Here is a 15,799-nt window from a genome sequence, read left to right as displayed (position 1 = left end):
TGGTTTCCTGTTGGATCCGTGTGCGGATAATCAAGAGTTGCCTGTACATATGATTTCAGACAAATGGTCGGATTAAATGTTTTTTATTTAACATAACCTTGTTGCGCACTGTCTCAGATAGCTGCACCGTTACACACTGGTGATTCCTTAACATGAAAAGGTATAATTAAACTTAACTTAAATCAACTTAAACTTTAACTGGCACCAAGGTGATGCCCACCATTGATGTATCAGTTGCACACACAGCAGTGTGTCAGCTTTGTCAATAACAGCAACGTTCTTTCAGGCAAAGCGCTCATTTATGAGCTGCAGATGTAGAGTCTTGCAGATATGTCGCCATCACGGGTCCTTTGCTGCAGTCTGGAGGGGGCGTGGACATGGTTGCATAGACAGCCTGATTGTCTGGCCTGAGGTCAGCGTCCACCTCCTCGTCCTCCTCTTCCTCTCTCTCCTGAGGTGGACCATCAGTCCCATCTGGCAATTCTTGTCCCCTCCCAATAGCCAGGTTGTGCAGCATGGAGCACACGACCACGAATTGATCTACTTGATCAGGGTTGTATTGTAGCTCCCCTCCAGAGTGCTCCAGGCATCTAAAGCGCTGCTTAAGCACACCAATGGTTTTCTGGACCACATTGCGTGTGGCTCTGTGGCTCTCGTTGTATCGCTTCTCGGCTTCGGTGTGGGTGTCATCAGCCAGGTGGTGAGGCCATATCGTTTGTCACCAAGCATCCAGCATTGATCTTGTGGCTGACTGGTAAACATGTCAGATACAGCACAGCATACAGGATGTGACTCTCATCGATGCTGTGTGGAAATTTGGCATTCACTGCCATATTATCTGGTTGTGGTCGACAACAAGTTGGACCTTTAGGGAGTGAAATCCTTTTCGGATGCGAAAACCTCTGCACCCTGAAAAGGTGCCCGCATGGCGATGTGTGTACAGTCTATTGCTCCCTGCACCTTGGGGAAGTTAGCAATTCGGAAGAATTCTAGAGCCCCGTCAGTCTGAGCCTCTGTGGTCATAAGGAAGCTGATAAAGTCCATCCTAAGTGCTTCAGTGACCTGTCTAATGCAACAATGTGTGGGATGCTGAGATATAGCACAAACGTCATCAGCGGAGTCCTGAAAGGAACCAGACGTGTAGAACGATAGTGCCGCGGTGACCTTGACTTCGACGGACAGTGAGGTCCTGATGGTGCTGGCAGGCTGCAGATCTGCCCTGATGAGCTGGCATATTTCACTTTGTGGAAACGCAGTCTCCGAAGGCAGGTGTTCTCGGAAAAGTCGAGGTCTGGTCCTCCTCATCAGTCTGGCACGTCTTAGATTGGGCACATAATGCTGTGCATTAGACATTGTGCCATTTGTACTCTGCCGCATCTGCGTTGTCATCAAGGCAGGCTGAGAAATGGCTGGACCCATTCCAATAACTAGAAGTATAATCCCGATTGCTCACAAGCAACAAATGTCCCCACTAAGACACCTAAAGTAAAATCCAATCGTCCACAGTATAAGATGTCTGTTCAGATGGTCACTTCACCTGAAAAGATCTCCAGAGTATATCCAAACTCCCCCGAAGTTGAAGCAGCCTTTTCAATGAAGCGACCTGCGATTTACAAAATGGCGTCCACACCGCTGTGATTAGTTCAGATCAGTTCAACATTTTCACAGCGGTTTTTTCAGCGAGCGAGATTGTGGGCGATGTGTGCGAGGTGCTGAAAGTCACGCTGGGCGATATACTGGACGTTAGTTTTGGCAAATATGATGTTTACGACAAAAAAAAGTGGGCGGATGGTAGTATTGATCTCGGCGTAAATTACATGCCGAAAGTAACACTGGGTGATATTATACGCATTGGGTTCGCCCATTCTGCATTCTGATGATTCCGCCCCAAAAAAGTGGGCAGGCGGTATTATTTTTTATCGCCGTTACGTACATGCCGAAAGTAACGCTTGCCGATAAGTGACCGAGAAATGGGCATCAGTTTCCATTTTGTGGCTAAATGGGCGATATATGGACATTACACCTCATTTCAGCGTTAAAATGGACTTTAAGTGGGCGGTATGCATGAAAAAATAATGGAAAATCTAGCTCATAATGTGTTATGGATAGCATCTCAAAATTTCCAGTTACTGAAAATAATAAAATTTAGTTATGCAGTGGCACTTTCTGCAAACCATTTTCCCAATCCCACATTTCCCTACATAATAAAAATGTGACTGCACTTTAAAGTAAAGCTGGTTGTAAGCGTTTTGGGGCGTTCTGAGGACATGATATGGCACTATGGGCTAGAACTTCCATTTTCAGCGCCACTGACCGAATCTTAGTGGTATTCCAGCAGTTGCGTCTTTAGAACCGCCGGAATACCGCTAAGGTCCGTTCCCCTGATTTTTTTCAAGTCCGATGTCGGCAGTGGCGGTACTGGGCGGTAGTGAGCCGGAATGGGCGGTAGCGTTGCTCCCCCGGCGTCGGCGATCTGCTTGTCTGTATAAAGGCAAGTACGCCCCTAGCAACGAGCCTCTTCCTCTTCTCTGCACACGCTCCTGCGATTTTAGGGGTCAAGGGTGACCCTGCTTCATGCGCAGAGAATAGAGAGAGGCTAGTTGCTAGTGGAGAGGTGAGAGAAAGAGCAGTTGAGAGAAGCCAGAGGAGCAATAAGCATTTGCATTGACAGTAGTTAAAATATACCAATACATAAACAAATAATAATAATAAATAATAAATTCAATTAATTAATATAAATAATTTATACAATTTATACAAGAGATGGAGGCGGCGAGAGAGGCAAGTGGGAGGAGGGCCGTGCGGTTCTCTGAGGTGGTGCAGGAATCGCTGGTGCACAAGGTGGAGGCTTGTTGGGAGCAATTAACCCAGGGTGGGCGCGGAAAACCTACACCAATCGTCTACCAAAGAATCTGGCGAGAGATTGCAGAGGCGGTGTCATCTGCCACGCACGTCATACGGGGGCCAAACCAGTGCTGCAAACTTTGGAATGATTTCGCTGGGTTGGCGAGAGTAAGTAATAACTTTTGTCATGCACTAATTACTCTTAATGTAGTGCCATGTTTTATTATGTTGTAAAGCTCGATGTCACACATTATTTCCATCATCGAAGTCTTCTGTACTTTGATGTGTTCATCATGCAACATTTGCATCCTAATGGTACATAAATGGTGCACTCATTGAGGAAAAGGGTCATGGATGGTTAATCGGGAATGTCTATCTATCTATGTGTTCCGTAATAGTAGCTGTGAAATTAGTTTATACATAGCTTTTGTCACCTTTGCAGAAAAATTAGCCAGCAATAGGGCGGAGGTCCGTAAGACGGGCGGAGGTCCGCCAAAGATGGTCAAACTGTCCGACCTAGAGCAGGGTCAGGTTGGTGCTGAACCGGTGCTCGTGGAGGGCAAGTTCTGCATAATCCCCGGGCTATACTGCGGTCATGTAATTTAATGTTATGTCAATATAATGTAGAATGTAATGTAATGCTGGGAATATGAAATGTTATTGGTTCGGACATGAACTTTTGGCTGATCACACTCTGCCACTTGGAAAGCAACATACTGTTTGGGACTCAATTTTTGTTGTGTCATGCAGTCCCTGTCTACTCTGCTTATGATAGAATCATTACATGAAACTCGGTAATATATGTTGCAGCGGTGTTGCTCCTCTACGTGAAGTGTACTCTGATCCCTCCACTCCCTCCTCTCCCCTGCCCTGCCACTAACCATTAATATTATGTTTTACAGTTGCACAGGAAAGCCACCTGCACCAAACACCCCTCCCAGAGAGGACTTATTCCAGATGGAAGAGACGATGGAAGAGGAGGACACTCCTCAAACTTTTGTGACGATGGTGGTGGAGGAGGGGGGAGGGGTGGCGGGGCTTGAAGGGTCCTTTCTCCCTGCGGCCACCGGTTCCTCGTCGGAATCCAACATTCCTGGATTCCAGTCCGAGGAAGCAGGACCAAGTGGTATGCAGCGGCACACATCGATCCCCATGCTGAATCCACAGCGGCTGATCCGAAAAGGTGGGAATGCTGCAAGATAGGCAGATGCGAACCTGGACATGGTGGGACTGTCTAGGACAAGCATCGACGTGAGTCGAGAGCCCCTCCAGGCCATTGCTGGGTTGTCCACCAGCATCTCTGTTTTAGCAGCACGTCAATCGGAGGACATGGCGGAGCTGATTGCAGCGGTGAGGGAGAATAACCAGTCTGTCAATGCCAATGCTATGCGGCAATCGATGGTCCTGGGATATGGCACTGCAACCCAAGGTGCCATACCACCAATGGTGATAGCACCTGATCGTTGGAAGTACTTTCTTCCAACTTTGAAACCGGGTCATCAACACCCCCCTGCTTCTCCAGACCCCACATACATAGCTCTGCCATCATTGCGCCCCCCCCCCACCCCCGTGCTCGAGGTGCTCTGCTGCACGACGTCCTGGTCCCAACGTGAGCAGGGCCAGGGGTATTAATAGCGGGAGGAGGAGGGCAGGGCCAAGGGTCAGGCGGGGGGGTGGGGGGGGGGGGTGGGGATGAAAGGCGTTGGGAAAGGTGGCTGCAGGTAGAATTCTAGGAGGGTGGGCGGAGGTGTTTTTAATGATTCTTGTTATTGACAATTTTCTGGTTTGTAAAGATTTAATTGAAAAACAATTATTTATTATTTTATTTGAACTTGTTAAAGTTAGAATTTCAAATTAAAACATTTATTAAAAAAAATGTATTTAACTGAACCATTCTTGTGCAGTGTCTCACTCACTTTTGGAAAATGAAGAGTAAAAATCATTGTAAGCGTTACATACATGGCCATACAAGGTTGAAACATAACTCTCAACGTTCAAGCAAAGCATTCATTTATGAGCTGCTGACACAATAGTTTTGCAGTTGCTAAAGCACCACGAGACTTCCCCTGTGGTGTCAAGGGGGTGGGGGGGGTGCACTGGTTCATCGCCAGGCTCCTCGACCTCGTCATCCTCGATGTCCCCATCTTCCTCCTCATCCTCTTCCTCCACCCCTCTCTCCTGAGGTGGTCCAGCAATCACATCTGGCAATTCCTGTCCCCTCTTGACAGCTAAGTTGTGCAACACGCAACACACCACAATGAACTCAGCGACCTCCTCAGAATGGTATTGCAGGCTACTTCCGGAGAGGTCTAGACATCGGAAGCGTTGCTTCAGTACTCCAATTGTCTTTTCGACGATATTGCGTGTGGTTATATGGTTTTTTACAATATATATTAATGATTTAGATGAAGGAATTGAGTGTAATATCTCCAAGTTTGCAGGTGACACTAAGTTGGGTGGCGGTGTGAAGGACACGAAGAGGTTGCAGGGTGACTTGGATAGGTTAGGTGAGTGGGCAAATGCATGGCAAATGCAGTATAATGTGGATAAATGTGAGGTTATCCACTTTGGTGGCAAAAACACGAAGGCAGAATATTATCTGAATGGCGGCAGATTAGGAAAAGGAGAGGTGCAACGAGATCTGGGTGTCATGGTACATCAGTCATTGAAAGTTGGCATGCAGGAACAGCAGGAGGTGAAGAAGGCAAATGGTATGTTGGCCTTCATAGCTAGGGGATTTGAGTATAGGAGCAGGGAGGTCTTACTGCAGTTGTACAGGGCCTTAGTGAGGCCTCACCTGGAATATTGTGTTTAGTTTTGGTCTTCTAATCTGAGGAAGGACATTCTTGCTGTTGAGGGAGTGCAGCAAAGGTTCATCAGACTGATTCCTGGGATGGCAGGGCTGACATATATGAGGAGAGACTGGATCGACTGGGCCTGTATTCACTGGAGTTTAGAAGGATGAGAGGGGATCTCATAGAAACATATAAAATTCTGACGGGATTGGACAGGTTAGATGCAGGAAGAATGTTCCCGATGTTGGGGAAGTCCAGAACCAGGGGACACAGTCTAAGGATAAGGGGTAAGCCATTTAGGACTGAGATGAGGAGAAATTTCTTCACTCAGAGAGTTGTTAACCTGTGGAATTCCCTACCGCAGAGAGTTGTTGATGCCAGTTCATTGGATATATTCAAGAGGGAGTTAGATATGGCCCTTACAGCTAAAGGGATCAAGGGGTATGGAGAGAAAGCAGGAAAGGGGTACTGAGGGAATGATCAGCCATGATCTTATTGAATGGTGGTGCAGGCTCAAAGAGCCGACTCCTGCACTTATTTTCTATGTTTCGCTTCTCGGCTTGTCTTGAGTCTTTCACGGGGGAGGGGTCATGAGGCTGCTGGCAAGGCCGTTCTTGCTATTTCCCCAGCATCCAGCAGTGACCTTGTGGCTGACTCTTAAACAAGTCTGATACAGTGCTCTCACGCAAGATGTATGCGTCATGGATGCTCCCTGGAAAATTTGCAATTACTGCCATGATTATTTGCTTGTGGTCAACAACAAGCTGCATTTTCTGGAACCTTTCGGTTTTGGTACACCTCCGCTTCCTCTAAAGGTGCTCGCAGGGCGATGTGCGTACAGGCTATTGCACCCTGGACCTTGGGGAAGTTTGCTATTCTCAAAAAACCCAAAGCTCTCGCACTCTGTACCTCCCTAGTCATTGGAAAGTTAATAAAATCCATCCTGTGTGTGTATAAAAGACATCAGTCACCTGTCGAATGCAGCGATGTGTAGCATACTGAGAGATTCCGAATATGTCACCAGCTGATGCCTGAAATGAGACGGGTGCATAGAAAGAAAGTATGGAAATTACCGCTGGCGATATTCGGGCGGTAATTTCCGTATTGACCATATTCGGGCAGTAAATGGGTGGGCTAAGTGGAAATTCTAGCCCATTAATATAACTGAAAGTTCTTTTTCTTGATTAACTTCCCAGCCTAGTTGAATAATCAAAGCTCTGGAAACAGAGTATAATTCAATCCCCAGAAGGGGAATAGGCTTTGTGGATGAAAATTCTTTTGAGGTATTTCTTGCAATAACTATGTGTAAGTTTCGTGTTTTTTCTCCCCACAATTAGGGTATGAATTTCATTATCATGCATTTGTATCCAGCTATGAGAGGAAACGTCATTGCCACTCCAAGAGCTTGAAAAAAATTATTTGAATCATTTGATTGGCCAGTTTTGTGGTACTTGGTTTGATTCACTGTTTTAACTCTTAATTCATCATGTTTCCAACAATGTCTGTTGACAGATTTTTGATTGGCTTAAATATCCCAGTGATGAAACGCAAACCAGCAAAGTTAACAGATATTGTTTCATGAGCCAATCATGATTTTTTGCCCTCAAAACATGTAATACTAGATATGAAATTTTTAAATTTATAGGGATATATTTGTATTGTTTTAAAGCAAATATCTGAATTTCAAATAGGACTGTTGATCACGATTGTGTAAAAGAATGTAACGAACACAAGTGACACAAAAATGAAGCAGTTGTCTTGTTTTAAATGTTTGGAGGTGCCTTTAATTCAGTTACTGGTTATAAGGAGTTAAAAAGAAATTACTAACTACAGTAAGGATATTGTCCCAAGCTTAACTCAAATATAAATGTTCCAATTTTACTGGTTGCCTGCAAAATTTAAGCAAAACCCAAGATACTTTGAATAGACTGATTTATTCAGTTGAGATACGACAAGAGTTATTTTTGAATGTGGTCAACAGTTATTTAAATCTAGAAAGTGTCTAACTGCTTTCAAGGATATTTAAAGAGCGGTAACTGATCAAATCTAAGCTGGCTTTAAATTTTAAAAAAAATACAATTCAGACTGTACAGTTCTAAAAAAACACAAGAAATGTATAAAAGTTACCTACAAAGTCAACTTGTATAACTGTGAAAGGCAAAGCAAAAGAACAAAAACAACAACTAAAGCTGCTGAGATATGAAGAGAAAGAATGACTCGGGTTGCCCAGGAGTCTCCCGGATTGCCAGAGAGTCTCTGTAATTAGGATATAGATCTCCTGTGCACTGCTACTACCTGTCGTAGCAACTGAGTTTTTTTTGAGTCTGCACATAACCAGTGAGATTTTTCTTTTATGACCATGACATTTGACCAAAGTTCTAATGATACAAATGAGTTGGTGGAAGCACTCTGCAATACAAACTCGTAGGATGCAAATTTGTGACCACAACTAATTACATAATGAGTTACCAGTGTTAGCCATGTTTTCATGGGGACAACCCTGAACAGAGGCCAAGCACTTCTCCACAGGGGAAGGGGACAGCGGGGGCAGGGGAAGACATAGGCAACAGGGGAAAAAAAGTAATCCACAGCTATTTTGAAATATCTGCCAGCAGCTGGTTTTACAGCAATATAGGCACAGATTTGAGAACACAATACTCTTGATTAGAGACCACAAAAAATATAGAAAGATCCATTAAATGGAAAGAACAAGCTTGCAGTTATGTAACGTCCTCATTAACGAATTGTCCCACAAAATCTTTTATATCTACCAAAGAGGGCAGGTGGAGCCTCAGTTTAACGTTTCATCCAAAAGACAGCACCGGTGCAGCATTGTCTCAGTATTGCAGTGTCAGCCTAAACTATCTAGTCAAATTTCTGGAAAGGGGCTTAAGACCACAACCTCTGACTGAGAGGCCAGTGTGCTATTTAGCTATGGCTGACATCTTGTTAAAAATGATTATTACGGTTTCTTTAAGAAAATAAGTTTGATAAAACTATTATTGCAATAGATTATGCTGCTCCCCAAAAAACTGAATTTACTATCTATTGAAGTGGAATTCCTATTTTTTAAAAAGACGAACATTTCCCAAATTAATATTTTAAAATACAAGTTAGGAAACTGGATATTGAGTACAGGCACAAACACCACATTCTAATAACTGGATCCAACTAATTACCTGCAAATAATAGACAAGATTATAATTACTTTTGTCTTATACAATTAATTGAAAATGAAACACAGGCTAAATACTAGATATTGCTAGAATTTCTCATCATTGTTTTCACTGTTTGCCAATATTGTACATTAGTTTTGAATCATAAAAAGCTTACCTCAGTCTTTAATGAGAGTCCACTGTTTAAAAATATAGTCGAAACAGCAACATAAGTTATAGAAATCTCTGGCCTCAGTGGTCCTGTACATTAAAAAAAAATTGATTATAAAATCTCTCATTCCTCATTTTCCCCTAAAATAGCCATTGTACAGATTTTGTTTTACATTAGTCAGTGACATTTGTAGATAAACATTAATCTAAAAAATCTTTTAAAAGAAATTACTTTTCGAAACAGTGATTCCACTCATTTTCATTCTGTAGAATAGTAAATTGATAAATTATTAAAATAATGCTTAATTGTATAAGCATCCCTATTTGAGTGTTAAAATTTGCATGAAAACAATGGGCACATTTAGGATTCGAATGGCAATACTTCACAACCTCAAAAAAAATGCAGGGATACACTATTTTTTCTCACTTTATACGACACAAAGTCTGCACAAAACACACCAAACGCTAGAATTTGCACTCTTTCACCGCCCGGTTTCTCGGCGGTATTGGCCGTTTTGGGCGAGAACAGGGTCGGGGGAAAATTCCCTACCTGAAGCACGCCGGCGGTTTTGAAGTACCACTGGGGAGAGAACCACCGGCGTGCAACGCCCACAGATCGCCCTGGCTTTGGCTGAGCGGGGACCCGTAGGCAAGTATAAAAAAATATATAAAACTGTCCGCGAGGAACAGCAGAGCTGGGTGGTACGTAAGTAGGTCTGCAAGAAAAAGGCAAGTGATTGTTTTTTTACTTTCTGTTGGAGTGATTTAATTTTAAAATGTCTTGGTAATGTTTTGGGGATTTTTTTTGTGAGGTTTTTTGAAAAATTATTTAAATTCTTTTTTTGGTGTTAGGCCTAACCCGCAGCCGCGGTGTAAATTTGTATAGATTTTTTTATTTTTCACCCATTTTCTTTAGGCACCGCCCAATCTAGCCGAAATTGTACTTTTCCACCCAGATTGGGATTGCAAGGTCCATATTTTTCGCTGGGCAGATTTGTTTTTTTCTCGGGAAGTTTTTGCCGGCGATTATCTTCCCAGCCTTAACGGTTTTTGGGCAGCAATCGGGCGCTGGCGGGCTTTGGGGAAATTCTAGCCCTGTATCTTTTCCCAATGTAAAGCGTTAAACAAAATATCAAAAAGATTCTAATAAGTGTTCATTTCTATCCCAAAACATCAGAAATCTGTTTTTAAGTTTAAAAAAAATTCTTAGTAAAAGGCTCAAATGTATGTAGAATCATATTAATATGTTAGTATGTTCGGTTAGTTTATTGGCTTTAACAATGTTATCTGCTCTCCAGTTTTGTTTTGTACTCAAATGAAGTTGAATATTAATTTTCCCAAATGTTTACAAGAATTAATTGAAATGTGTAATAAAACAGAATTGCATTAACTCGGTTCTGAATTTCTGTAAATGCTTCATCACATTTTTCTGAAACAGATTTAGTACTTGGCTCATCAACAAGCCAAATCTCGATTTCTAACATAATTGCATTTTCATTCGGGACTGCTACTTTTTCAGAAAAAAACTTGAAAACATAAAGCATGGATCACCACATTTTCAAAAACGAACAAACAAGCTTGCATATAGCGGGGGTAAAACTGCGGCCTCGCCGGGTCCGTACGGAATACGTCTGGACTCGGCAAGGCCTCACAAAAGCCAGTTTTCAGCGCGCACGCACCGAAAACCGGCTTTTCCGATCTGTCAAGATTTTGCTTGACAGATCCCCCGCATTCCCACAAGAAGGACATTCACGCAGGTGAGATTGGGCTATTTGCCCATCTCTTGCCCCGCGAATCTCCTTGAAACTTTTACGCCTGGTAAAAGCAGGCGCATAGCCTACTTTTACCAGCATAAGTTTTAAAAAACATATAAAAATTTAATTTAAATACACATTTTTAGATAAAAACCCTGTCCATTAAGGCAAGTTTATTTTAAACCCTATTAAAATACACAAAAAAATCCAAAAAATATATATTTATTCTAAAGCATTAACTTTAATTTCAATTAATTTTAAACATGTGAGGTGTTTTTTTAAATTTATTATGTTGTGTTTCTGTGTTTTAGGGGGCTATTCTCATTATAGTAATGGGAACTAATAAGAATGGAGTGCCCATTACGATCAATGAGAATACTGGAGAGTGATTGGTGGTCCAGGCCCACGTGACTCCAGCTTTTTCGTGTGTGCGAGGAAGTCCTCTTCCCGTACATTACACATCGAGTCTAGGCCTCCGACTGGAATCAAAGGCGTCTGTGGGACCACCAGGTACATTCGTAGAAAAATTTCGGGTCGGTGGCATTCGTTCGAAGGAAGCCTCCGACCGGAATTTTAGGCCCAGCATTTTCACAGTTGTCAAGATCACCATTATGTTTTGAAGTGTAGTCACTGTTACATAGATAAATCCACCAGCCTATTTGTAATTAAGGGCCCACAAACAGCAAATAAATGAGTGATCAGATAATCTGTTTTTTAAAGGGTTGGTTGAGGGAGGAATGTTGGTCAAGACACCAAGAGAACTTCCTGCTCATTTTAGAATAGTGCCATGGATTCTTTTACATCCAACTAAACAGGCAATTTGTACACAGTTTAACATCTCATCCGAAATACAGGGGCCCGTAATTTGCTGCAAACAGCTATCGCCGCTCATCTCGAGAAAGCTGCCCACAGAAATCTCGCGATCTGTGGTAAAATCTTTAGCTTTCTCGATGTGCAATTGATTGTAGCGCTGTCAATAGGGGATTCCTAGTGCAATGCAGTAGTAATGTCATCAAGCTGTCTAAGTAGCCAATCACATTGAAGAATTTTCAAACTGCAAACCGGGAAATGAAAAGCATTGATTAATTATCTGCATTTTCTAAAAAAGTTAGAGAGAGCGAAATAAAGATTGGGCCATACACATGGGGTTAACGTAGAAGCTGAAATATCATGAACAAACTTTGTTTTTTAAAAAAACCTTTTTAATTACTATTTTTAAATCAGAGGAATTTGACTATTCCACAAACATAAAAATTAGTTTTTCAGGGCCAGAACGGATGTTTAGCAGTCAATACATTTAAAATCCCAGTTACACCTATTCCAAAAAGGCTTAACATTTAATGGAGGGACCGCTCCCTCCAAAATACCCTGGTCCACTCCTCCATCACCCCCAACAAACCCTTCCCGTGCAAGCACAAGGGATGCAACACCTGCCCTTTTACTGTCCTACTGTCTAGGGTCCCCAAACCCTCATTTCAGATGAAACAGTGATTTACTTATTATACTTCTTGCAATTTAGTATACTGTATTCGCTGCTCACAATGGGGAGACCAAATGCAGATTGGGTGACCGTTTTGCAGAACATCTCTGTTCAGTCCATAAGCCTGACCTTGAGCTTCCGGTTGTCTGTCACTTTAATTCTCCGCTCCACTCCACTCCCACTCTGACTGCTTGGTCTTCAGCCTCTTACACTATTCCAAAGAAGCTCAACGTAAGCACAAGGAACAGCACCTTCGATTAAGCACTTTACAGCCTTCTGGACTCAATATCAAGTTCAACAATTTCAGATCATAACCTCTGCCCCTATTTTTTCAGATGGCATCAGTTGATGCTTTTGCTATACCCATTTACACCTCTTCTACACCCATCTTTTGTTTCGTTACTTGTCCTATTACCATCTCCTTTTGCCTTTTTCTATCATACCTTTTGTCATTTAATCTCTCCTCTCTTCCACCCTATCACAGACCTTCCCTTTTGTTCTTTCCTCCCCTTCCTCCTTTTTGTACCCCTCCACTAACATTTTCCAGATCTGACGAAAGGTTATCGACCTCAAACATTAACACTGATCCTCTCTCCACAGATGCTGCCAGACCCTGCTGGGTATTTCCAGAATTTTGTGTTTATATTTCAGATTTCCAGCATCCACAGTATTTTGCTTTTGTATCAGCTGGTAGCACACTCGCCTCCGAGTCAGAAGGTTGTGGGTTCAAGTCTCACTCCAGGGACTTGAGCACATAAATCTAGGCTGACACTTCAGTGCCGTGCTGAGGGAGTGCTGCCTTTCAGATGAGACATTAAACCGAGGCCTCATCTGCTTTCTCGGGTGGACATAAAAGATCTTATGGCACTATTTCGAAGAAGAGCAGGGCAGTTATCCCCGGTGTCCTGGCCAATATTTATTCCTCAATCAACATAACAAAAACATGATCTGGTCATTAACATATTGCTGTTCGTGGGAGTTTACTGTGCACAAATTGGTTGCTGCCTTTCCCACATGACAACAGTGACTACACTCCAAAAGTACTTTATTGGCTGTAAAGTGCTTTGAGATGTCTGGTGGTCGTGAAAGGCGCTACATAAATGCAAGTCTTTATTTCTTTAACATTTAATATTATAGAAATTTACAGCATGGAAGGATGCCATTTTGGCCCATCATGTCCGCGCTGGCCAACCAAGAGCTATCCAGCCTAATCCCACTTTCCAGTTCTTGGTCCGTAGCCCTATAGGTTAAGGCACTTTATATGTACATCCAAGTATCTTTTAAATGTGGTGAGGGTTTCTACCTCTACCACCCTTTCAGGCAGAGTGTTCCAGGCCCCCACGACCCGCTGGGTAAAGAAATTTCCCCTCGTATCTCCTCTAAACCTCCCCCCCGAATTACTTTAAATCTATGCCCCATGGTTGCTGACCCCTCTGCCAAGGGAAACGAGTCCTTCTTATCCACTCTATCCAGGCCCCTCATAATTTTATACATCTCAATCAGACCTCCCCTTAGCCTCCTCTGCTCCAAAGAAAACAAACCCAGCATCTCCAATCTTTCCTCATAGCCAAAATTCTCCAGTCCTGGCAACATTTTTGTAAATCTCCTCTGTACCCTTTCCAGCGCAATCACATCTTTCCTGTAATGTGGTGACCAGAACTACACACACTACTCCAGCTGCGGCCTAACCAATGTTTTATACAGTTCAAGCATAACCTCCTTGCTCTTGTATTCCATGCCTAGACTAATAAAGGCAAGTATTCCATATGCCTTCTTAAACACCTTATCTACCTGGCCTGCTACCTTCAGGGATCTGTGGACCTGCACTCCAAGGTCCCTTTGTTCCTCAACACTTTTCAGTGTTGTACCATTTAATGTATATTGAATGTGTATTCCCTTGCAAAGGAAATGAAAGATAATCAGATGTCAACAAGTACACAAAAGATTCTGAACATAGAGGAAAGCACAACAGTATTAAAAATAATAAGAGATTATTGAAGTTGGTACTTTACAGACTTCTGATAAACTATATTCAATACCTGATCAACATACTGGGAAATGCACCATTTTTTCTTCTGGTCGCAATTGCAGCCCAAAAGAAAGTATGCAAGGTAATGTTATATCCCTCACATATATCAGGTAGATAAATTAATTTCTCAATAATTTTTGTATTACTTATTCTAAAAGTAAATTAATAATTATCAGATCCTGGCAGTTGTACTTGAATTAGGAAATCAACACCATAGCATTTTTCTTTAGAACGTGTTACTGTGCAGAATAACCAGCATGTTGAACATATATTTTAGAATTAATAAAAATAGTGCCTCAAAAATGTTAAATATGTTCCCCATTTATCTCAGGAAGACACTGAAATCTAGTCATGGCATCCTTTACAACACAATAAAAATATAAACACCGCCATGTTGGCTATACATACTGCATCTAGCTGCATCTTTTCTCAAAGATTCATGTTTTCATACACCAATATAACTGCTGTAAGGAAACGCGGAAGTGCGTTGGCAACGTGTCATGTGCAAGGTTTGGGCAGTGTGTACACAGTATGCACAAGGAGACAAATCAAAATCAATGCTCCCTCTGCTACCAGGTATCAGAGGAGCTCCAGCATACACACGGGATTAAATTACTCCCCGTGTCTTTTTATCCATACAGGCCTGTGCCGGTTACTGTTCTGCCGTTGGACTGCTGAGACGAGCAGGTTCCTCTCCCCTTGCCTTGTATAAAACTCACCTCCGTGCACTCCCACAGAAGGCTGCAGTTTGGCGAAGGTGATCGCCAGCACGATGGCCACCAGGAACCACTGCTTCCTCACACGCTCAAACAGCCCCATCGCCCCTCGGGCAGACCCGCTGCGGTGGCTGCACAAGACAACAACCTCTTCGGTGTCTATCCGTGCTCTCAGTGCCCGCACCGCGAATGGAGCACGCTCACTTCAGCAATTCGGCAACCGAATTCCGGCTTCGTACCGTGACGGGCGGCAGCACCAGCGTCAGGAGAAGGGGCGGGGCAAAGGAGAAAGGGCGGAGCAAGAGAAAAGGACGTCGGCAGTTTTTTTAAGACGTGTGGCTGTGCGGTTCTCAGCATTAAGCTTACACTGCGCGCTGCAGTAGTAAGCAGTAAGCGGTGTTATGTCATCCTTGGTGTCTCGTCGCCCGCTCCTTCTTCCCTTGACTCCAGTCGCCGTTACTTTTGAATAAAAGGTCCTCCCTCCCCCTCCCTTTTCCCTCCTCTCTCTTCCTTCCCCGCCACCCTTTTCCCTCTCTCCTCCCCCCTTTTCCCTCTCTCCTCCCCCCTTTTCCCTCTCTCCTCCCCCCTTTTCCCTCTCTCCTCCCCCCTTTTCCCTCTCTTCCCCCTTCCCCTCTCTTTCCCCATCTTCCCCCTTTCCCCTCTCTTTCCCCATCTTCCCCCTTTCCCTCTCTTCGCCCCTTTCCCCTCTCTTCCCCCCTTTTCCCTCACCCCACCCTTTCCCTCTTCCCCACCCTTTCCCTCTTCCCCCCCCCACCCTTTCCCTCTTCCCCCCCCCACCCTTTCCCTCTTCCCCACCCTTTCCCTCTTCCCCCCCCACCCTTTCCCTCTTCCCCC

At 43.5% G+C, this 15,799-nt stretch overlaps 1 protein-coding gene across 9 annotated transcripts in view; it reads right to left on the bottom strand.

Moving 5' to 3' along the window:
* The window catches only part of slc10a7 (solute carrier family 10 member 7), a 542,484-nt gene extending 527,289 nt beyond the window's left edge, over nt 1–15,195 (bottom strand). For 8 of the 9 annotated variants that reach the window (XR_011588257.1, XR_011588261.1, XM_070864899.1 and 5 more), the window contains exons 1-2: nt 14,948–15,195; nt 8,973–9,055 (exon numbers count right to left, since the gene is read on the bottom strand). Coding sequence is in view for 6 of the 9 variants with exons in the window: in XM_070864899.1 (XP_070721000.1) it covers nt 8,973–9,055; nt 14,948–15,047 (183 nt within the window). In the remaining 3 variants the exon portion in view is untranslated. Of the gene's footprint in view, nt 1–8,972; nt 9,056–14,636; nt 14,750–14,947 lie in introns of those variants that run through there. The other variant, XM_070864918.1, reaches the window with a different exon arrangement.
* Between the last annotated feature and the right edge of the window lie 604 nt (nt 15,196–15,799).

The sequence above is a fragment of the Pristiophorus japonicus genome, chromosome 2 (assembly GCF_044704955.1).
Source record: "Pristiophorus japonicus isolate sPriJap1 chromosome 2, sPriJap1.hap1, whole genome shotgun sequence".
In the NCBI taxonomy this organism is placed as follows: domain Eukaryota; kingdom Metazoa; phylum Chordata; class Chondrichthyes; family Pristiophoridae; genus Pristiophorus; species Pristiophorus japonicus.
This window is presented reverse-complemented; position numbering and strand designations above follow the sequence as displayed.